This window comes from Rattus norvegicus, chromosome 9 (genome assembly GCF_036323735.1).
Source record: "Rattus norvegicus strain BN/NHsdMcwi chromosome 9, GRCr8, whole genome shotgun sequence".
NCBI lineage: Eukaryota > Metazoa > Chordata > Mammalia > Rodentia > Muridae > Rattus > Rattus norvegicus.
This window is the reverse complement of record NC_086027.1, coordinates 112,763,884-112,786,892: the sequence shown is the minus strand read 5'-3', so window position 1 is coordinate 112,786,892 and position 23,009 is coordinate 112,763,884. Positions and strand designations below refer to the sequence as shown.

Sequence of the window (23,009 nt, the reverse complement as noted above, 5' to 3'; positions counted from 1 at the left end):
GTGTGTGCACGGGGGTAGGTGGTGGGTTGACTTTTTTTAATTTATTTTTCATTTTCTATACTAACTTTATAGAACTCTTGACTGAAAGTGTGTCTTGGGGACAAGCTGCATCATAAGTAGCAGCTTTCTCCGTGCCAGATAACAAAATCATCCCCAAGAGCAGCTACAGATCCGAATCTGTCAAGCTGAAGTAGAGTGGCTAAAATCTCTGAATTTGTCACTGTAGCATTACTAGTTGACCACTTTGTGCTGTGGGAGACTAGCCATGCTTGTTTCTGTGGGATGCTGTGGGGACTGAGGCAAGAGAGACCATCCTGTCCTCTGGCCAGTCTTTTTCCTCTTTCTCTCCCTTGTCGTCGTCGTCTTCTTCTTCTTCTTCTTCTTCTTCTTCTTCTTCTTCTTCTTCTTCTTCTTCTTCTTCTTCTTCTCTCTCTCTCTCTCTCTCTCTCTCTCTCTCTCTCTCTCTCTCTCTCCCTCTCCCTCTGTGTCTTTGTGTCTCTGTGTATTAGGAGATTGCAGGTGTGGTCCAGGCCCAGCTTCTGTCTTCTCTTCACACCATCTTATCATCTCTCTGGAAATCGAGCTCTCAAGTATGGAATTGCCATAGAGCCAGCTAACAAGCAAGGCTCACCTAAGCAGGTCAGAGGGGTGGGAAGGAATCTGGTTGGGGTTTGGTGAGATGTGAGTGTTGAGGGAGAGATCTGCTGGCTATGGGCACTCCGGTTTTGTGAAGGACAGAGACAGAGAGCAGCCGGATGCACACAGAGGTGACAGCTGTGCCAGCTGTTGGTGAGGAGGGGACATACACTCCCTGCTTGGGATCTGACATGGACAAGAAATGCAGTTTAAAACTTCAAGCTCCGTCCTTTCTTCCTTTGCTCAGCAGAACGTCAGGGTGCACCCTGGCTGACCCTGGCATTCGAGGCCACATGGTTTCCTATTTAGATGTGCTTAGTGAGGAGACATGTTCATCGAGAAGAAGCCTGAGTGCTTGGTGTCTGGGGGACTTTGGGAAGTCCTCCTAAGCTACTGATCCATGTTTTGGAGACTGTCATTTGCATCTGCAGAGGGAGGACACTGGGCATGTGTTTGTGGATGACAAACACTTGTTAACGAGTTTTCTGTGGTAATCTGGATGACGAGCCTGATTCAAGGAGAAGGAGGACAGCTTTCCAAATCTGCTGTTCAGGTGGAGCGGTCAGAGCAGGGGAGAAGCATGCGAGGAGCTCAGGGAAGGCCTGTGGTAGCTTTCTTGGGCCTTGAAGTTGTCCAAACCACTAAGTGAAGAAACAAACTTCCTTTGGTACATCTGACCAAATCATTATCGGCAAACTTCTGGCTGGATTGCTTCAGCCTAACAGCAATCTTCCTGACTGGGAGAGAGTGGGGATGGGGTGGGGTCGGGTGGGGGTGGAGTGAAGAGACAGCCTCTTCACTAGAATAAAACTAGAATATGGCTGTCACCCCTGGGTCAGGCCACTGTCTCTCTTGGTCCATCCATTTACCTCACATTCCTTCATAATGCCCGTCATATTTATATAAAGTTGAAATGTAGACAGGGACATTTTCTGACAGATGAATGGTAGGCATAACTATGTATAACTTAAATTCTGTGGATTAGATTGCATGTAAAGTAGTACCTCGAAACCATGACCTTGACTCCCAGTGAAGGACAAATACCCTAGCATGAAGCGTGGCCATGAGATCACTTCTGACGCTTTTGAGGTAGAAGCCGATGACTGAAGCTGGCCGGACTAAGACACCAGACCGCAGCGACCTTCGCCAGGGTTCACGTGCCAGCTTTCCTCTAGGTGGGGAAGTAAATTTAGGGCATTGATTACATTAATAATCAGATGAAGGATCATCTTGCCAGAAATTAAAGAAAAAACATCGCCTGCCTGTAGAGGCTTCCATGAGCCTGTTCACGTGGTGGATATTAGATACCCTAAGGTCCATTCCTAACCTTCATCCCAGGGATGTCGTGACCAAGGACTAAAGAGATACAAGTTTGCTTGAGATGGAGACAGGAGAGGTGAAAGGGAACGGTCTCCAGCTCTCTCTGTCTTAGCCGTGCTTTCAATGCGAATGGAGTTTAATTTATATATATATCTCAAAGAAAACACACTCAATCAGTATGAATACAAGCTGCGCGCCTAGATTGGGCAGATCTACCTCTGCACTACAGACACACCAGAAGAGGGAGCCAGATCCCATTGCAGATGGTTGTGAGCCACCATGTGGTTGCTGGGAATTGAACTCATAACTTCTGGAAGAGTAGCTCAGTGCTCTTAACCTCTGAGCCACCTCTCCAGCCCTGATTTTGGCTCCTTACCATATGGTAGAGATAGCAGCAATGCAATCAGTTTTCCTCGTGGGCAAAGCGTACCCAGGACCTTGGAGCACTGAGACTCTGGTGGACTCTGTGAGTGGAGAGTCTTCTGCGGGATCGTGTGTTTGAAGGTTTAGTCTCTAGCTGGTAGTGCTGTGCGGGGAAATTGTGAACCTTTAGGAGGTGGGTCCTACTTGGGAGATGGGGGGCTTAAGGTTTTTTTTTTTTTTCTTTCTTTTTTTCTTTTTTTCGGAGCTGGGGACTGAACCCAGGGCCTTGTGCTTGCTAGGCAAGTGCTCTACCACTGAGCTAAATCCCCAACCCCGGGGCTTAAGGTTTTATCGCCGGCCTCACTTTGGTCTGGTCTTTGACCGTGATCTGGAGAATGATGAACAAGTAACAATCCTTTTGGTCCTGCACTTCCGATTGCAGCTGCTCCTGTTGTGCGGTGCCGCCCCTGCTAAAATGGATTGTACCTTAAACTGCAGCCAGATAAACCCTCCCTCCCTCAGGTGTCCTTGTGTCAGGAATTTGGTCAACAAACAGTAATAAGGAAATAAAGCAATATGAATAGCTTGGTGGGAGGGGCCGCAGCAAGTCAGGGTAGCTGCAGTGAGCCAAGCCCTAGGTAGAACCAGGTCGTTGTATTAGGTTTGGATAGGGCAGATGATTCAAAAGGGGCACTGACATGTATTTCTATGGACTAAGGAGTTTACCCAAGCCACAGACAGACAGACAGACGGACTGATAGCAGCATGGCTCCAAGGAAAGTTCAGATCACAGCACCAGGGATAGACAGCATCATGGTGGGAGAGGAGGGGGTTGTAAAAGAGAATCAGAGGCTGTGTGGCAAGGAAGGGGGTCTCTTTTATACATTTTGTGGGAGGGGGTTCACAGCAAAAGTGTGTGGCCAGTCTCTCTGACTCTCAGGCGGGAGTCAGGGAAAAGGGTGGGGAGCATGGCACACCCAGGTGAGGTGTCAGGGCCCCAGCAAGCCTGCCAGCTCTGACAGCAGGACCCTGTCAGTGTCTAAGCAGAGGCTGGATCCTCACCTCACATTCTTGTTTGTTCCTTGTCTCACCTCTGTGTCTAAGTCTGCTGCTATTCAGCCTTCCCTCAGGCCCTTCAGGATCCAGTGGGAAAACATCTCTTTTTTTTTTTTTTTTTTTTTTGGGTTCTTTTTTTCGGAGCTGGGGACCGAACCCAGGGCCTTGCGCTTCCCGGGAAAACATCTCTTAAGCAGTGTTAACAGGGGCTGGGGGCGTGGGCCAGAGGGTGGGGGCTGGAGGGATGGCTCAGTGGTTAAGAGCACTGACTGCCCTTCCAGAGGTCCTGAGTTCAATTCCCAGCAACCACATGGTGGCTCACAACCATCTGTAATGGGATCTGATGCCCGCTTCTGGTGTGTCTGGAATTATCTACAGTGTACTCACATTAAACAAACAAACAAACAAACAATCTTTTAAAAATAACTGTTAACAGAATGAAGCTCTGAGATGAGGCAGGAGCCATCATTTCCCAGTTCCACACTAGCAGTCCTGCCTGTGCCGCTTTGCTGGGTTGAAGAACATTCCCGTTTCCTCTCAAGTGTGGCATGGTCCTCAAGGCTGACCTGAGGGGGAAGGAGAAGCCTGGTGGCTTGGTGTTGGGTGCCCTGTTGAGTCCCAGTGTATAGGGACCACGCATTGGGAACCACGGGAGTAGCTTTGCAGCTGCCTACCACACCGGTGCTCACCGTTGCTAACTCTGCAACTCGGGAAGAGTCAAAGGAATTCTGAGAAACAGTAATAAGAGCAATGGCACCATCAAACTATGTAACAGCAGAGGCCTACGGTCTAGAGCTTGGTGTCTCGGTAGAGCAGGCATTCTGTATCGTCAGGGGTTTGCTTGGAGAGATGGGAGCTGGAGGGGTTTTTGCTATTTGCTGGGTGACTTCTTGCTCAATCAAGAGCTTGTGAAGAAAGGAAAGTTCACAAAGGAACGGTTGGTTCCTGGGGCAGACAGCCCCAAAGGGAAATCTGTGTTACTTTATTTTAACACCAAACACTTTGAAAGACTCACCAGGTTAACTGAAATTTCTGTCGAGCTGTGCAGAGTTTGCACATGGTGACAACTGCTCTCTGGAAATGACCGGAAGCCGGTGCTATTCTAAGAAAAACAGGAAGCAGAGGAATTAACTTCCTCTTCATCCTCATTCAAAACTTGCCTTAATGCTTCCCTTCATTGTCGGAGGAGTCAGGGCAAGGCAAGGTATATATATATATATATATATACACATACATACATATATATATAATGTTTTATATATAAACACACACATATTATTGAGGTTTAAGAAAATCTAAATAGCAATGCTTTGAGTCGTCCTGGAAAGTATTTCAAGGGTGTAGATAAATGGTTAATGCCTGTCTTGCATGCATGGGGTCCTGGCTTCAATCTCAAGCACCACAAGTGCATATAAACACACGCGCATGCGCATATACATGTGTACCTGTATATGTACACGCATGCACATAAATGTACACGACGCCTAAAGAGAGGATAGCTGATACCTTTTCATATACAATGTTTTGCCTGTGTCTGGGATTTTTTTAGTGCGGTCAGCGAGTATGTCCTTCTCTCATTGCCAATCTAACTGTCTTATCACTGCTCCTACATGATATTGGCAATGTGAACCTGGAGTCCGAATTGACTGGGCTTTTGTTTCACCAAGATCCTGGGGAATTTGGCTCGTTCTAAAGACTTGGAAGTTGGGTTCTGTTTGATGGAAGCCGTGTCTGACGTTAGAGTCAGTTTTGCCAGTGGACAAATCCAGGACAGAGTGCTGTGGTCCTGTGGCGGGCTGTGGGATAATGATAATTTGCAGCTTAGATTCAAGTGACCAGCCCTGTGGGAAGCCAGCCGCTGGCACTCCAGCTGATCGGCGCCCCCACCCTTGCCTTGGTGGCTCTGTCACATCTATGTCTGGTGTTAAGTGACTTTACTGCAGGAACCAGGATTTAATGTTTGCATCCCTCGCCCCTGTGGGCTTCTGGCTGCATAGACAGCAGATGGATGAGCGATCTGTGCCCTCAGAGAGCACTGAGACAGCACTGGCTGAAAAGGTGCCATGTTTGAGTCCGGCTTTGCTTTTCTAGTGAGAGAATTACGGGGAGTCCATGCAGAGTCTCCGAGTGGTTTCCTCACGCAGGGATTGAGAACACAACCGTCTGTTCTCCCCCTCACCAGGGACTGCTGGGGGCTGCAGGGAGATGCAGTATGCTGGCTGGGTCCTGTATCCCGGAGGGATTCAGATTTTCTACAAGAATGTAAAGTGCAACCAAATACTTAACTCAGCGAATGGTAACGGAGTAATCGATGTGAAATTCCTTGCTGTACGGTTCTGAGACCAGAGGTACCCCCGAGGGGATGTGGTGTCCCGAGTCGGTTCTGTCATGTACAGATGGCGTGACTGGAAGTTTCACCTCCCCGTGAGAGTGTGAACCACACAGCCTTTCTGATTTTTGACTTTACAGGAGGTATCCAGTATCTTACTGTAAAGTAGCTTGTGACAGAAGGCTGTGCACACCGTAGGCCGATATACACTCGGTGTTCTGAGTGTATTTAAGGTAGTGTAGAGTGAGCTACACTGTTCATTGAGCTATGCTGATACAGTTGATTATAATTATAGGTGATGTATTGATTATTAATATATCCATGAGTTTTCACGTCAGATGTTTTGGGGCAGTGATAGTTTTATCAAGACACGGCCTCCGTGTAAATGAAGCGCATGTGTGTTGTGGGTAAATTGTCTTCTGTCTTCTCATTTTGACAGGAGTGAGATCAAGGTCTAAAACATTGCCGCTTACGCTACAGTTTATTTGATTCATGATTAAATTTATTCAAGTCACATATCATTTATAAGCTAGACTGCCATGGACCTGTGCCTGTTTTGAAACGAATTTTAACTACATTCCTGACTTTCGGTACTCTGCTTAGGAGGCAAATTGATTCAAATGCTTTCTCGCCAGGTCCTGGTTAGCTCTCTAATTCCTACCACAAGTATTTCTAAAACGTCTGAGGTACAGTGTTTCTTGCACTTGGAGTTGTGTCATAGGCGGACCCCCAGTGTGTAGTTGGGGGGTCAGTCATGTGTCTGCTCTGCACTGGACCAAAATCTCCCCCAGGGTAGATTCTTCCTAACTCTCCCCCTGGATTGTGGAGTCAGATTCGGTTCTCTTTTGTTGTTTCTCTGGCAGTAGGGACTGGGCCTCCATTCATCACCGTCAAAACAGTGGCACCTTCTTCCTGACGGCTGAGTAACTGGAGCTGGCAAAGTGAAACCAGGGTGATCTGTGCACTTGTGAGGTCCCGGCAACTAAACTTTCTTTTCTCTCTGTAAAGAAATCCATGCTTGGCTGGGAGATGAATTTAACCAGATAGGAGCCTTAGAGAAGACTGGACTCAGAACACGTGCTTCTGACTTTCCCAACCGGCTAGCTGTGTGACCCTAAGGAAGCCGTACCAGCTTCTGCTTTTATAAAATCAGGGGATTAGACAAGATGGGCTGCGGTAGTCTCAAAATACAGAGTGGAAGAACTATTCATAGGCAAGTTTCCATGAGCAGCCGGGGCCTCTGCTTGCTGTCTTTTTGTTTGTTTTCTGAGACAGGGTTTCTCTGTGTAGCCCTGGTTGTCCTGGGACTTGCTTTGTAGACCAGGCTAGACTAACTCAGAGAACCTCCTGCCTCTGTCTGACTGCTGGGATTCTCTGTTTTGTTTTTTGTTTTTTTTGTATTTTTTTTTGTCTTTGTTTTTTTAATGAGTTAAAAAAAAAACCCAGTTGGCTTTCTTTGTTCTTTCTTGCTTTCTACTTCTGTTACCACGATTGGGCCACGTCTCACTGGTCTCATCTCCACGAATTTGGGTCACAGTCCAGTTAGTGTGGATCCATCCCAGTCAGGTTCTGGCTGGAAAAGGAAGGCCCTCTGGGCCCTCCAGCCAGCAGGTGAGCAGGTCTTCCCCTTGTGGTCAGTGGCAGAACTACAACTTCTCAAAGCTAGTTCTGGGAGTCCACATGCCTGACCGGTCAGATTTCTTTGCCCTGTTCTTTATCAAATATCCTATTTTCTGGACAATTTAAAATCAATATATTTTGCTATATCTTTTCCCCCATGAAATGTATAAGAGGTACGTATTGATCCAAGCTGCGAAATAAGGCGAGACAAAGTGTAGATTTGACAGGCATCCAGCTATATTTGTGCTGGCTTGCCACTCTGGCTCACTAGAAAAGCTGTCTTTTTCCTGAGCCATCTGTAGAAGGCAAAGAGTGGAGTTAATAATTGTAACTTTCACCGGGAAGGGTATTTCAAGGGCGGGTCTTCAGGCAGACTGGGCTGATTTAGCGGGAATGGAGGTAGAGCGGAGATCCCCCCCGTCCCCCAGTGAGTGTTCCCCAGGTGAGCATGACAGTTGACAGGAAGTGACATCTGTCATCACTGGTATGTGGCAGGGGAGGAGACACCACAACGCCCTGAGAGACCTTCCATCCCCCCTGCCCCCTCCCAGGCTAGAGAGTCCAAGGAGGGCCTCAGGCCAGAAAAACTGTGGGCATCTCTTTTATTTTGTTTCTAATTTTTTGTTTGTTTGTTTGGGCTTTTTTTTTTTTTTTAAACGGTTTCTTTGTGTAACAGCCCTGACTGTCCAGGAACCCACTTTTTATACCAGGTCTTGAACTCACAGAGACCCGCCTGCATCTGCATCCTCCCCTCCCCCTCTTTGCCCAGTGCTGGAATTAAAGGCCTGCATCATCATGCCCAGAAAACAACTATGCCCATTTCTAATTGGCAGTTTTAGGGTACAGAGTTGGATGAGCCCAAGTGTTACCTAAAAACATGTGAGGGAGGAGAGAGTGAAACAGAGAGGCGGGGTTGGGGGTTGGGGGTGGGTGGAGACAGAGACAGAATATTAATTGATTAAAAAAAATTAAAGACTCTATTTACTGACACTGCTGCCTTTGGCCTGCACTTCCATGGCCTCTGGCCTGGGTCCCTCACCACCCTCCCAGTGACAGCTCATTTGTCCCTCCTCAGCTGCTTTAAGCCCTCCTACAGATGAACATCTTCATCCACGTACCCCCGAGAAATGGAAACTACCCAGCTGCGATGCCCTGCCCTGCCCTGCCCTGCTCTGCCCTGCAATGCCCTGCTCTGCCCTGCCCAGGAAGGCACCGGAAACGCCCCATGCTGCAAGACTTTCTCCAGGAAGCAACTGTGTCCTAAAGCTGCAGCAGGGGCGGCGCGGGAGCCTCACCCTGTCTATGCCCCACTCTTCTACTTCACATGATGGTCCGTGGTTTAAGGATTCTTTGGCGTCTTCCATCCATTTCTTCATTCTTCGCTCAAGCAATAAGCCTCTCGCAAACCCTGCCTTGTGGGCTGGACTCCGCTGTAACAGTTACCAGCTATCTCCCTGGTTTGCAAACCCCATTGGAGGGAGGTAGTAGGGCTACCCTTCCTAGCCTGCAGGGTTCCCAGACACAGCAGAAAGGGTCTGAGCAGTCAGAGGTGCCCACTCATGTCCAACCCCAGCACCCAGAGCTCTGACGCAGACTCTCCACCTGGCTCTCCCCCCTCACATGTTTTTAGGTCACACCCAGGATCACCCTATTCTGTACCCGAAAACTACTGCTTGGAGACAGCTGCCCTTAGTTCTCTTGGCCCGAGAACTATTCACTTCCTTGTACTTGGTTCTTTGGACTCTCCAGCCTGGCTCTCAGGGCGTTGTGTCTCCCCTGCCATGCTTCAGCCGGGGCAGATGCTGCATCCTCTCCGTCGTTAGGCTCACCTGGGGAGCGCACATTCGGGGGCGGGGAGCTCCACTCAGACTCCATTCCACAGATCAGCTGAGCGGAGCCTGCCTGAAGGCCAACCCTTGAAATACCCTTCATAGTGAAATCGCTAAGCTGTCTTGCGATTATTTACTCCGGCCCTTGCCTTCTGCAGATGGCCCAGGTGAAACACCAGCTTTTTCTGGTGAGCTAGAGCCGTTCATCTGTCAGAGGACAACTTGGGGGAGTTCTCTTCTACCATGTGTGACCTGGGGATTGAACTCAGCTCACCCGTCAGCCTTCATGCTTGTTTTTTAAGCCACCAGGCCCTTGGTTAGAATCTCTAAAATAAATTGTATGCGTATTTTGTCTAAATGTATTTTCTGTGCACCACAAGTCCGTGACTGCCTGTAGAGACCAGAGGAGGGTGTTGAATTCCCTGGAACTGAAAACACAGATGTTTGTGTGGCTGTTGTGTTGGTGCTTGGACTTGAACCTGGGTCTTCTGCAAGAGCAGCAAGTGTTCTTAATTATTGAGCCATTGCACCAGTCTCAAACTTTGGGCTTTTAAAAAAAATCACACCTTGGGGCTGGAGTAATGGTTCAGCAGTTAGGAGCACTGACTGCGTTCAATTCCTAGCAACCACATGGTGGCTCACAACCATCTGTAATGGGATCTGATGCCCTCTTCTGGTGTGTGTGAAGACAGTGACAGTGTACTTATATACATGAAACAAATAAGTCTTTTTTAAAAGAAATCACACCTCTAGGGGTTGGGAGTGTAACTCGGTTGGTAGGAGAGTGGGTGAAGTGTATGACGCCCTCTCTGGGTTTGATCCCTAGTGAGGAATAAGCCAGGCATGGTGGTTCATCACCCTGCAATCCTGGCACTTGAGACGTGAAGGCGGGATGGTCAGTTCAAGATTATTCTAGTCTATAGGGAGCTTGAGACTAGAGGCACTCTCATAATGAATGAATGAATGAATGAATGAATGAATGAATGAAGTCACATATGAGAACCATACAGATCCCTGAAGTATCTGGGTCACTCAGCCTTTTGTTTATTTTGTCTCAGAGTTTCAAAGCTTCAGTCCATCACTGGCTGAAAGCTCTGGAGTTATTGGCTTGAGAACATGTTGCTCTTTAATTGGGAGACCCTGGTATCTCAGTACGTGGGTTCCCCACTCACCCAGGCAGAGGGGGCTCCTGCTATTTCTGCCTAAGCTGACGTCGTTCCTTTCTTCCTAGATGTGCCTTATGCTGTTTCAGGCATGGGCTGACTGCTGGGTTTTGGGCTCTTTCTCAGGCACAATCTGTCTCTCCAGACACTGTTGGTATTATCTGTCTGGGATTTCTCTCTTTGACCTTGTGGATTTGTGCCTGTTGTTCCCAAAACCACTCTGTAAGGGTTTAGAAAGGAAGTAGTAGAGACACACGTCTGTGTCTGATTTCCATCCATTGTGTAAGGAATCCCTCTCTTGACCAACTCTAAAGAGGAGACCTTTGTAGAATTCAGCAAAACCTGAGCTTAATGTCCAGATATTAAATTCTACCAGACACTGGGGGCGGGGGTTAATAGGAATTTAGAGGTCTTCCAGTGTGTTCCCTAGATGCAGATGAATTAACCTGACAGTGTGACTTTGAAAAACATCAGCTCTCTCTCTAACAGACAACACGGCAGGATGTGACACGTCTTCTCTAGGCCCTCAGTTCCCTTATTATGAGCATGCTAATTGCTGTATGCCTCTGAGATGTGCTTCCAAACTTGCTTTTATCATATTTATTTCCCTTCTATGAAAGGAGTGCATGTACGTCATAGAACATTCTGGTAGGGAATAAAAGACTTCTTCTCCTGCTCCTGCAGTTCTGCTATCACACTCTTTTGTTGCATATTCGTAGAAGGTCAGAGGTGGTGGGTTTTCATGGCTATTCCTTCAATTCTCTTCTAGGACACGGGAGTTGGGAAATCAAGCATTGTGTGTCGGTTTGTCCAGGACCACTTTGACCACAACATCAGCCCCACCATTGGGTAAGTGCAGCATGGTTCTTTTGTTTGTTTGTTTGTTTTTTGACATCCCTTCTTTCAAGGACAGAAGACTTCCAACCTCACTAATGAGAACTGATCCTAACTCCAGAAATTTAGGGCTGTTATTCTTGTGGGTTTTGTTTCTTGCCAACCTTCTTCCTCTTGAAGGCAAGGCCATTTCTTGACTATCAAGACCGTGGATCTGAAAAGCCGGTTTACTGTATTTCTAGGTGGGAGAGAGATGGTATGCATTGTCAGTTCCCGACGGGTGACCAGATTGCCTGGTTTTTTTTTTTTTTTTTTTTTTTTTTGGTTCTTTTTTTTGGAGCTGGGGACCGAACCCAGGGCCTTGCGCTTCCTAGGTAAGCGCTCTACCACTGAGCTAAATCCCCAGCCCGTGCCTGGTTTTTAATTCCCAGAAAAGTTGTCCACTGCACACTGAGGAAGTCTGAAATTCATGTGGAATGAATAATGTTTCCCTTTCTGAAATGATCTAATGCTGAGCGTTCATAGCTTAAGTTTGCTGTGACAACACAGTTTCTGATGGTTGCAATGCCTTATGGGAGCTGCAATGCCTTATGGGAGCTGCTCCACTTCCTGCCTGCTTTGCTCCTCACTGTCTTCTGGTGTCAGGATGACTCGGCTCTCTTATGGGCTTGAGAATGCCTAAGGCTTTTCCTGATATAGTTAACAGAATCACAGTTGTACAAGTACATCGCTTCTCATCAGAAGCATTAACCCACATCACTTCAGTGACTCACAGATTATGAAGCAGGGGTCATCCGAAGGCAGCTATGCAATGGCTATGCCCAGGCACTCAAATACTCTCCTTTGGAACTTTGAGGTGTTTCCAAGCTCCAGTTTCAGAAGAAAACAAAAAAACAAAAAAAAACAAAAAAACAAAACAAAAAAAACTATCAGGAATACTTACAAAGTGAAACATAGACTTATTGGAGAATGATAAAACTGGAAATCTTAATTCTTTAAAAGCTTGATTGTCTATCCCAAAACTTGTTAACCCAATGAACCAGAAACCTGGCCCCATGGTTTGTTTTGCTCAGCCTTTATGGTGCTTTCAAAAATTTTAAGGCAATATATCAGTTACTTTCCTTACTGCAGTCATCAAATACAAGACAACTTTTAAAAAAGGGAAGAGAGAGGGGTTGGGGATTTAGCTCAGCGGTAGAGCACTTGCCTAGCAAGTGCAAGGCCCTGGGTTCGGTCCCCAGCTCTGAAAAAAAGAAAAAGAAAAAAAAAAAAGAAAAAGAAAAAAAAAAGAAAAAGAAAAAAAAAGAAAAAGAAAAAAAAAAGAAAAAAAAAAGAAAAAGGGACGAGAGGGCTGGAGAGATGGCTCAGCGGTTAAGGGCACTGACTGCTCTTCCAGAGGTCCTGAGTTCAATTCCCAGCAACCACAAGGTGGCTCACAACCATCTGTAATGAGATCTGGCGCCCTCTTCTGGTGTGTCTGAAGACAGCTACAGTGTACTCACATATAATAAATAAATAAATCTTTAAAAAAAAAAAAAGGAAGAGTTTATTTTGGCTCACAGTTGCAGAGGAATCAATCCATGGCTGCTTGGCTGTATATGTTCAGACAGAACACCGTGGCAGCAGGAGCATATAGTAGAGGTGAGCTGTTGCTCCCCTTGTAGGGATCAAGAAACAGGAAAAGGAGAGGACAGGAAGATGCTAGGACAAGACAGAGCATCTAAGGACATGCCCTTTGCGAGTCACTTCTTCTACCCAGACCCTCTTCTTACTTTTCAATAACGTCATCATATGATAAACGCTTCGTAAGATTAATCTATTCATCACGTCAGAGCCCTCATGATCTAATAGTTTCTGGAAGTGCCCTGGTAGACACCCCTGAAGGTGCGTTCCAGTGCTCCCTTAGGTCTCTGTCTACCACAGCCAGTTTTGGAGAATCGAGAGATCCATGGATATGGAGCAGAGGAGGCGTGGCCACCCACCTAGCCAGCCAGACAAGTATGTGCTATGGGGTAACCAAGTCTCAAGCTCAGGGAATCTGATGACTTACTATGACTGTTATTTATAGGCTGTTTGGGAAGCCCTAGGGATGCAGCGCTCATGCCCGAACAGAGAAGGCACACCTCATCTGCCTTGCTGGATTGTCTTACCTGCCTGATCCTGTGGATGTTTCAGTTCAAATCCCTGACCCGAGAGTTAATTGCGATGGTTTCCCTGGGTCAGAGCACACAGGTAGACACAGAGCTGCAGACTTGACTCAGATCAAGCCTGGCAGAGTCGGACGTGTGGCCTCAGTAGTATAAGTGCTTGTATAGCATGGATTTGCACCCCCAAAGCCAACCAGACAGACAGACAGATAACAACCAAGCTAGTCTATCCTCAAAGCCTACCCAGGTCTTCCTATCAGAATCACAGTTGTACAAGGACATCGCCTCTCATCAGAAGCATTAGTCCACGTCACCTCAGTGACTCACAGATTATGAAGCAGGGGTGATCTGAAGGCAGCTATGCAATGGCTATGCCCAGGCAGGAAAGCTGCATCCCAGAGTTCCCTGCACAGCCTGCACCCATGACCATGTATGCGGCAGTTCTGTGAGTAGGTGTTTCTTCTCAGCTAGCAGCTGCCATCTTGTGAATCTTGCTTCATTTTATTACAAAAGAGTATTTATGGGGGAGGGTGACGTTTGCACATATTCCATGGTGCACATGTGGAAAGTCAGAGGACAACTTGAAGGAGTTGATTCTCTCCTTTCATCCTGTGGGCCCTGAGGGTCAAACTCAGGGTTTCAGGCTTGGTGGCACACACTGTGTTATTAGTCTATTCAGCATTCCATGGTGGATGCTACGCCCTTGTATAACTGTTTCTATAGCCTTAATTATCCTCTTTTCTATTTCTTCTCTCCCTCCCTCCCTCCCTCCCTCCCTCCCTCCCTTCCTCTCTCCTTCCTTCCTTCCTTCTATTTGTGGAGTGACTGCTAAGGTTGAATCCAAGGTCTCAAATGTAATTGCTAATCACCTGCTCTACCACTGAGCTATACCTCCCTGTCCCCTTAGTATTATATTTTTTTAATTTTAACTTTCATTTATTTACTTTTTGTCTGAGTCAGTTGTACTATATAACCCAGGGCAGCTTTGAACAACCGCTGTGGCCAATCCTCCTGTCTTAACCTCTTGAATGCTAATATAACAGGCATGTGCCACCATGTGCACCATTAATTCTTAAAAATCAAATAGGCGGGGTTGGGAATTTAGCTCAGTGGTAGAGCGCTTGCCTAGGAAGCGCAAGACCCTGGGTTCAATCCCCAGCTCCGAAAAAAAGAATCAAAAAAAAATCAAATAGGCTACACTTTGATACATATGCCAAACGCAGGTTATCTAACTGTCCATGTGTGGTCTGTGAGAAGGCCTTCCTGTCCCCATTCTCATTACACTCTGCTGATTAGACAGTTCGCTCAGTTTCAAACATCACTCCTGGAGGCAGGAGGGAGGTTTATGCAACTCAGAAAGGAAGGGAAACCCGGAAGTCTCAGGAAGAAAATGAAACTCAGATGACCCAGGATGCTCCTGAAATTTACAAAATTCACAGTGCATTTATATATATTTATAGTAGCTGTCTCCAGACACACCAGAAGAGGGCATCGGATCCCATTACAGATGGTTGTGATCCACCATGTGGTTGCTGGGAATTGAACTCAGGACCTCTGGAAGAGCAGTCAGTGCTCTTAATTACTGAGCCATCTCTCCGGTCTTGTTTTGTTTGTTTTTGTTGGTGGTGTTGTTCATGAATGAGATATTTTAGGCTATTAAATATTCTATGTATTTGGTTTTATGAGCACAAAGAAAATAAGTGTTTATTTAAAGAAAATAGGTAAAAAAAAGGATAGCCAGTGTTTTCTGATTTACTGATGCCTTGAAGTCCTTCCACTGTGATAGAAACATGCATGTGTTTTGTTATTTATCTCTCTGCTGGACAGTTCTGTGCCAACTTGACACAGGTTAAAGTCATCTCAGAGGCAAGAACCTCAATTGAGAACATTGCTCCAGAAGATAGAACTGTAGGCAATACTCTAGGGCATTTTCTTAGTTAGCGATTGATGTGGGAGGGCCCAGGCCATTGTGCAAGCCATGGGGAGCAAGCCAGTAAGCAGCACCCCTCCATGGCCTCTGCATCAGCTCCTGCTTCCAAGTTCCTGTCCTGTTTGAGTTCTAGTCCTGACTTCCTTTGATGATGAACAGTGATGTGGAAGTGTAAGCCAGTAAACCCTCTGTCTCTGACTTGCTTTGGTCATGGTGCTCCATCATAGCAATACAACCCTGAGACCATCCCTACATTGATGCAGACAGGTTGAGATTTAGATCTATTCTCCCATTACTTGCTGCTGGAATTGAATGTTAGCCTAGGGAATGGGAATATGTTAAGACAGCTTTCTCTTTATGCTGTTTCAAAGTCAAAGTCTTAATCTTAAAGTGAAAAGACATTTTTTTCTCATCCTTGTTTTAATAATAAGGTTTTAATATCTAAGGCTAGACATTCAACATTTCCCTGATATACAGAGAATATTATTCTAGGACAATTGAATCAGTTTCTGTGTGCATTTTCTTTTATTATGTTTATTTAGTTTATGGGTATGAGTGTTTTGTTTACATGGACCTATGTGAAACACGTGTGTGCAGTGCCTGAGGAAGCCAGAAGAAGGTACTGGATCTGTTAGAACAGAAGTTAAAGATGGCTGTGAGCTGCCCTGTGAATGAACGCTGGGAACCAAACTCAGGCTTTCTGTAAGAGCACTCGGTGCTCTCAACCTCTGAGCCATCCCTCCAGTCCACACATGGTGAATTAAGCTTTTACTACCCCACCTTTGCTCTGGGAACAGGATGCACTACCAGCCACCACCCAGCTTCTCGTGAATCCACAGATAAAAGACATGCACATGGGTTGCTCATTTTCAACTTGTCTTCTGACACAATTGCTGGGCGCTACTGTAATCTCCTGCCTGGAAAAGTGTGCCCTTATCAATATTCTTATCTCTCCACCTGCTCCTCCCAAGATCTCACTTGGCTGCTTGGCTTTTCTCTCTCTGAAAGATGGTGAACTCTCTCCTTCTCCCTTGGGTCAGTCCCTTTTCCTCCAGGGACCCGGAAGTCCCGCCTTCCACCCAGCAATTGGCCCATGACTTCTTTACTGACAGACCTAGAACCAATTGGAGAACAGGACAGCATCAGACACCCCGCCCCTATATTCTCTTTGTTTTGAAACCTCAGCTAAATTATATAAAATACAGACTTTTCATTTGCAGTAGTCTAACTCTCATTACTGCTTGTTTAGGGACAAGAGTGCTTGGGGCCCGCTTGAAATATAATAACAGGAATTGAAACTCCTCCGTCTCTGTGGAGTTTTGATGATGTAGGGCGGTTGACTCTCTTTTTCAGGGCATCTTTCATGACCAAAACTGTGCCTTGTGGAAATGAACTTCACAAATTCCTCATCTGGGACACCGCTGGTCAGGAGCGGGTGAGTACATGCTACTTCTGGCTTCCTAGAGACAAAATGGAGCCAGCATCAGAATATCAGAATTTAAAGTATATATTTATGTATTTAATATATTTATTATATCATATTATATATGAAACATTTATTTCACCATTTGAAAGGAGATATATGCCAAGACATAAGAAGCAAATAGGTTATTTTAGACAAAACTTTGCTCTTCACTTAAATTTGAATAAGCATGGCCTTTCGAGAAGTTGTTATTGTAACCAGAATTGCTTTACATAAAAATACTGCGTCTGCATTTTCGTTGACTGTGTAGTTTTTCTGTAGTGGCCTCCATCTGTTTGTTGATGAGGGGTAAGGACTACACTTACCTGAGGGTATGAAAACAAATATCAAAACCGTAGCTAGGAATTTCTTCAATGACAGGTTCCTAAGTGGGAGGTAACCAGGAGATGAGGAGATAAAGAAGATAGGAAAGTTTGGGATAAGGAAATCGTGAATAAACTTGCAGCTCTTACAAGCAAGGTTATTAGGAAGTCTAGTATCTTATATACAACTTTCTGGAGTAAAAAAAACAAAAACAAAAACAAAAAACAAACCAACAAAAAAACCCCCAAAAAACAAAAAAACGAACAACAACAACAACAACAAAATGGGCAAAATCAGCAGAAACTATCACACAGTGGCACAAAGTCAGCAAGAAGCTTAGCGAACAGTGTTATACAGGGGAACACAGGCATCTCAAGAGCGTTGCATACGGAGCGCACACAGCAGCCATAGCCCCGTAATGTGAGAAGAATTGGGTTCTCAGGATCTGAAGCCTAAGCCCCATCATGGCCCTCGCCCCAGCTCTGCCCAAAATGTTCCTGGTTTCAGAGAGGGAGCTGTTTTCCTTCTCCATGCACCAGGGTCTCAGGAAAGCCTTGGATCATCAAGCCCAGCCTTTGACGATAGAAGCTGTCCCCCACCATCCATGACTTCTCTAGCCCTGGGTCCTTGGCTAGGTTTCCGGGACAAGGCTTGGTTTCCCTCTTCTCGCGTGCGTCTTTGGTCCAATCAGAGAGCGATTGGCTACTGACAAGGTGTGTGTGCCACCCGTAGAGTTACCGCACTATGCTGGCTGCTGTGGTCCCTGGGCGTCTTAGCTGAGCAGGCCTGTTGGTTGCTTCCCTTCCTTGGGAGCTCGCACGGCATCTTCTGATGTCATGAAAGCTAGTCCTGAAAAGCTCTCAGGGAGAACTTTCCCTCGGGATGGAGACCCTCTAACTCCAAAGACCAGACCGAGACACCACAGGATGCAATCAGCAAGAGGATTTGGTTTATTGTCGGGATACACAGGCACAGGCACCTGTGGGCGCTTCAGTCACTCGGGGGACTGGCGCGCCCCACGGAACCAAGGATGGGCTTTTATAGGATTTTGGGGAGCAGAAGCAAGCATACAGAAGCAGATGCATGGTTACAGGGATATAATTGGTGGATTCTAATATGGCAAGGGTTTAGCTTGGGGGCAAGTTTCCTAGCTACCTTCCTGAAACATAACGGCTGACTCGGCCCCCCAAGGGTTCAGCCCGGGGGCAAGTTTCTTAGCTACCTTCTTGGAACATAACGACTGACTCGGCCCCCCACCAGGGTGTGGGACCTCTCCCGGGGCTTTTTTTTCATTGTCAGGTGCTCAACCGAAGTCGTCCTGTTGCCAGGCCTTCAACCAAACATATCTTGCTTGGCAGCCGCTGTGTACTCAGTGTTCTAACCTTTCCCTGAACCAGTCATCTTAAGTACAGCCTTGCAAAATGGCGTTACTGCTGCTAAGCTGGGGTCTTTCATTCCCCCATTTTTTTGCTAACTTTGAGTGAAATCTTTCACTCGACTTGGTCAAGAAATTTTTGTCTGATGGGGGCTTATTCCCCCACTGACTCTAGGCCACAAAAGGGCTAGGAGGATCCACGTAGGAGTTTTAACTTTAAGGGGTTTGGAGTGTGTTGAACTCTCTAAGTCTGGGGTGTAGTGTTGTGATTAGTCAATTCTTCAGACCGGACTGTCTTGACGTGTGGTGTGTGGATCTAAGCCGAGACTCTGTCTATCTTTAGGGCGGTCGGGGTAGTCAGGAGGACGGTGTAGGGTCCTTTCCACCGTGGCTGGAGATTTTTGGTCTGGTGTCTGTGCACCCACACGGTGTCTCTAATCTGGAACGGGTGTGGCACCACCGGATGTTTAAGCTTGTCCTGGTAAGCAGCGGCCAAAGGTCTCCAGACGTCTCTGTACAATCTGTAGGGCCTGTAAATGGGCCCTCAGAGAAGGGCTGTCAGCAAAATCAGCAATGTTTGAATCAAAGAAATGGACAAATGGGGGTGGTGTTCTATACATTATTTTAAAAGGAGTTAGACCATGGGGGCCCGGGGTATTCCGGGCCCGATATAGAACTAGGGGAAGGAGGGCCACCCAATCCTTTGAGCCAGTTGTAAGCGTAAGTTTGGATAAAGTCTCTTTAATTGTTCTATTTATGTGTTCTACCTGACCTGAACTCTGGGGTCTATAGGCACAATGTAATTTTTAATCAATCTCCAGCAATTTGGCCACCAACTGACTTACTTGGGAGACGAAAGCGGGCCCGTTGTCCGACCCCAACGCTTGAGGCATGTCATACCTGGGAAAGACTTTCTCGAGGAGCTTTTTGGTGACCATTTTTGTAGTCTCGTGCTTTGTGGGGAAGGCTTTGACCCATCCTGAGAAGGTGTCTATAAACACTAGGAGATACTTGTATCCATATATACCTGGTTTAATTTCAGTAAAATCAATTTCTCAATGGATGTCGGGACGGTGTCCCCTAGGACGAACTCCTTGTCTAATCATGGTCCTTTCTGGGTTAACCTGAGCGCACGCTTTGTAACTCTCAGTCACCTTTTGTATCGCTTTGTCCCAATTAAAAAAAAAAACAGATTTATCTCTTCTCGATCTAGTAAGGTTTTTATCTTCTTATGTAAAAAGGAGATCAATTCAAAAGTCCTTTGTAGACCCACTGTTTTAGTTGAGGGTGGTAGATGGCCCCCATTTTTTTAGGAGCTCTATGTCCTCATGGGCATAAACCCAACTGGTTTGTCCCACTGGTGGGGGTGTGGGTTGGTCTGGGCTATTTAAGGGCAAGATTTGTTTGCTCATGGCCGCTTCTCTCGCCGTGGCATCGGCCAGCCGGTTTCTTCGTGTCTCTGGGTTGTGTCCTTTCTGGTGTCCTGGACAATGTATAATACTCAGTCTTTTGGGCAAGAATAGGGCTTCTAAGAGGGCCAGAATTTTAGCCATATTTTTACCCTCAGATGTGAGCAGCCCCCGCCTCCGGTAGATCTCCCCGTGGATGTGTGTCGTGGCAAAGGCATAACGGCTGTCTGTATATATATATTTAGCCTCTTACCTTTTGTCATCTTGAACACCTGAGTCAAGGCCATATGAGTTTAGCCCGTTGTGCGGAGGTACCAGCAGGCAGGGCTTTCGCCCAAATCACTTTGTCCTCTGTAGTGACCGCAGCTCCAGCCTTTCGCTCTCCCTCTGTCAAGAAGCTGTTGTCATCCGTGTACCATGTGTGGTCAGCATTCTGAAGAGGCTGGTCCGATAGGTCCGGCCTGGTTCTATGTACTTCTGTGAGGATTTGTAGGCAGTCATGCTGTTCTGCCTCCTCTGGTAGGGGAAGCAAGGTGGCAGGATTGAGGGCGACTACGGGCCCAAACTGAACCCGTTCTGCATCCAGTAACAAGGCTTGGTGTGAGAATTAGAGAGCCAGCGGTCTGGGGGCTGCTTTACCAAGGCCTCCACTGCGTGGGGTGCTAGGATGGTGAGTGGCTGTCCCAAAGTCAATTTTCCAGCGTCCTTGATCAGGACAGCAATAGCAGCCACCATCCTTAGGCACGGTGGCCAGCCGGAGGCCACAGGGTCCAATTTCTTAGACAGGTAGGCCACAGGGCGTTTTCAGAGTCCCAACCTTTGTGTTAGGACCCCTTTAGCATACCCCTGTTTCTCATCGATGAACAGTTACTGAGCAAATTGTAAGGGTTTGGAACAGTCGGATGAATATCTTCTATCCTCTTGTTGACCTTTCTCAAGTCTTGTACTGGCCTATAATCTCCAGTGCCGGGTTTCTTACAGGCAGAAGAGGCGTATTCTAAGGCGACCGGCAGGGGATTAGGATGCCTTGATCTAGAAGCCTCGTAATGTGAGGCCTTATACCTTGATAAGCTTCATGTGACAGGGGGTATTGTTTTATGGAGACTGGAGTTGTAATTAAGGGGGGCTGTTGGAGCGCCAACCCCATCCCACCAGTCTCTGCCCAAGCCAGTGGAAAATTCGTGACCCAAGTGTCTATTTCTAGGGATTGTGGCTTGTCCTGTCCCGGTTCATATAGTCTATATTTATCCTCTAGTTGTAGGGTTAGAACTTGAAGGGGAGTTCCGTGGGGGCCAGTTATTTGGGCCCCTCTTTCCTCAAAATGAATTTGTGCTTTTAGTTTGGTGAGCAGGTCACGGCCCAGCAGAGGGTACAGGCAGTCCGGAACATGTAAGAAGGAATGGGTCACCTTACCAGTAGCCAGCTGAACCCGGCGGTCCGTAGTCCATCGGTATTGTTTCTCACCAGTAGCTCTTTGTACCCAGGCCGTCCGGTCGCTGAGTTGTCCTGAAGCTTGGGTGAGGACTGAATGTTGGGCTCCTGTGTCTACCAGGAAAGTAACCGGCTGTCCCCCAACTTTAAGCGTTACCCTGGGCTCAGGGGGGGCTCCTGGCCCTGACCTCCCTAATCTTTATCTAGAGCCAAGAGGGAGGTTCGTGGTCGAGGCTTTCGGGGTCCGCCAGGCTTCTTGGGGCACTCTCTGGCCCAGTGCCCTTTCTCTTTGTAATAGGCACATTGATCTTTATCTAGCTTCAGCCCCTTTTGAGCTCCCCCCTATCTCCCTTTTTTTCTTGGCCCTGAACTACGGCGGCCAAGATTTGACTTAATTTTCTCTCTTATTAAAAATCTTTTTAGCTTCTTTAAGTAAATCTTGTAATGTATAGCCCTGCAAATTTTTTTAACCTCTGTAACTTAGTCTTGATATCTGGAGCAGCCTGCCAGATGAAGGACATAGAGACACTCGTCATTTGTCCTGGGTCATCTGGATCATAGGGAGTGTACATACGGTAGGCCTCCTTAAGTCTCTCTAGAAAGGCGGAGGGAGTTTCCCCTGCTTCCTGTAATACCTGTTTTACCTGAGCCAAATTAGTAGGGCGTCGTATAGCCCCTCGGAGACCCGCTAGAAGCAACTGGCGATAAAGGCGTAGGTGTCCCTTACCTTCAGCTGTATTAAAATCCCAGTTTGGTCCTCAGGCAGCTGGGTGGGACGCCCATCATCTCCCAGAACATGTTTTCTGGCCTCTAGGAACACTCTTTGTTTTTTTTTTTCTGAGGTTAAGAGGGCCTGTAAGAGCTGTTGGCAGTCATCCCAAGTAGGCTGGTGGGTAAGTAAAACAGATTCTATTAGGTCGGTGAGTGCCACCGGATCTTTGGAGAAAGAAGGGTTGTGTTGGATTGTAAATGTCAGCTGCTGAAAACGGCCAGTATTGGGTCTGGCCACCGGTTCCCTGTCTAAGTGGGAAAGCCTGGGAGGTTGTATCTGGCATCACCTCGCGCTTATTGTGCAATCTCCCTGCGACAGGGGAGAAACCCTTATCAGACTGTGGCCCGGCAACTGATCTGGCCGGCGGCTCTGCCTCCTCCGTTTTAGCCGGGCCTGTCAGAGAGAAGATCTATGAGAGGGGAGTTTGGGTCTGCCAGGAGGACAGGTTTCTTAAGACGTGGCCGGCAGACCGGGCGGGGCCGAGGGGACAGGCTGGGGGTTGAGGGGAGGCCAATTCGGGTTCACGAAGGGTTCCGCCCGGGGGGGGGGGGGTTAAGGCGAGACTCTCTCAAGTGATAATATAAGAAACCTGGTCAGGATGTCCGTGGACGACCCGATCTTTAACCTGTAAAATAATGATCTTATTAAATGTGCCATTCACTGGCCATCCTGCTCCGAAAGTGGGCCACTCGGATGTGTAGAGAGTCTGTCTTTTTCCTTTTTTTTTTAACCTCGACGGACTGGTTGTGTGTCCGGTCGTGGACGTCTTTCTAATGATCAAGAGTGAGACTTAGGGGCGTTGTTAGGGACTGTCCCATGTTAGTTCTAAGGAAGATTAGAACACAGAGAAAACAAACAACACCAACAGTCAAACAAACAACAGACAGGCGTGCTGCACGGCTTTGGTACCAAACTGAAAGCAAAAAGTCAGATGGAGGTGGCAAAGGTCCGGGGCCCTCTGAAAGCCAAAAATACAGACAGAGTGCCGTTAGTCCGGATCTTTCTCCTC

General features: G+C 47.1%; 1 protein-coding gene across 2 annotated transcripts in view; it reads left to right on the top strand.

Annotated features, from left to right (window-relative positions):
* Positions 1-23,009, top strand: part of Rab31 (RAB31, member RAS oncogene family) — a 134,509-nt gene that overhangs the window by 41,212 nt on the left and 70,288 nt on the right. For both annotated transcript variants that reach the window (NM_145094.2, XM_039083027.2), the window contains exons 2-3: positions 11,086-11,165; positions 16,581-16,662. In NM_145094.2, the coding sequence (NP_659562.2) occupies positions 11,086-11,165; positions 16,581-16,662 (162 nt within the window). The remainder of the gene's footprint in view (positions 1-11,085; positions 11,166-16,580; positions 16,663-23,009) is intronic.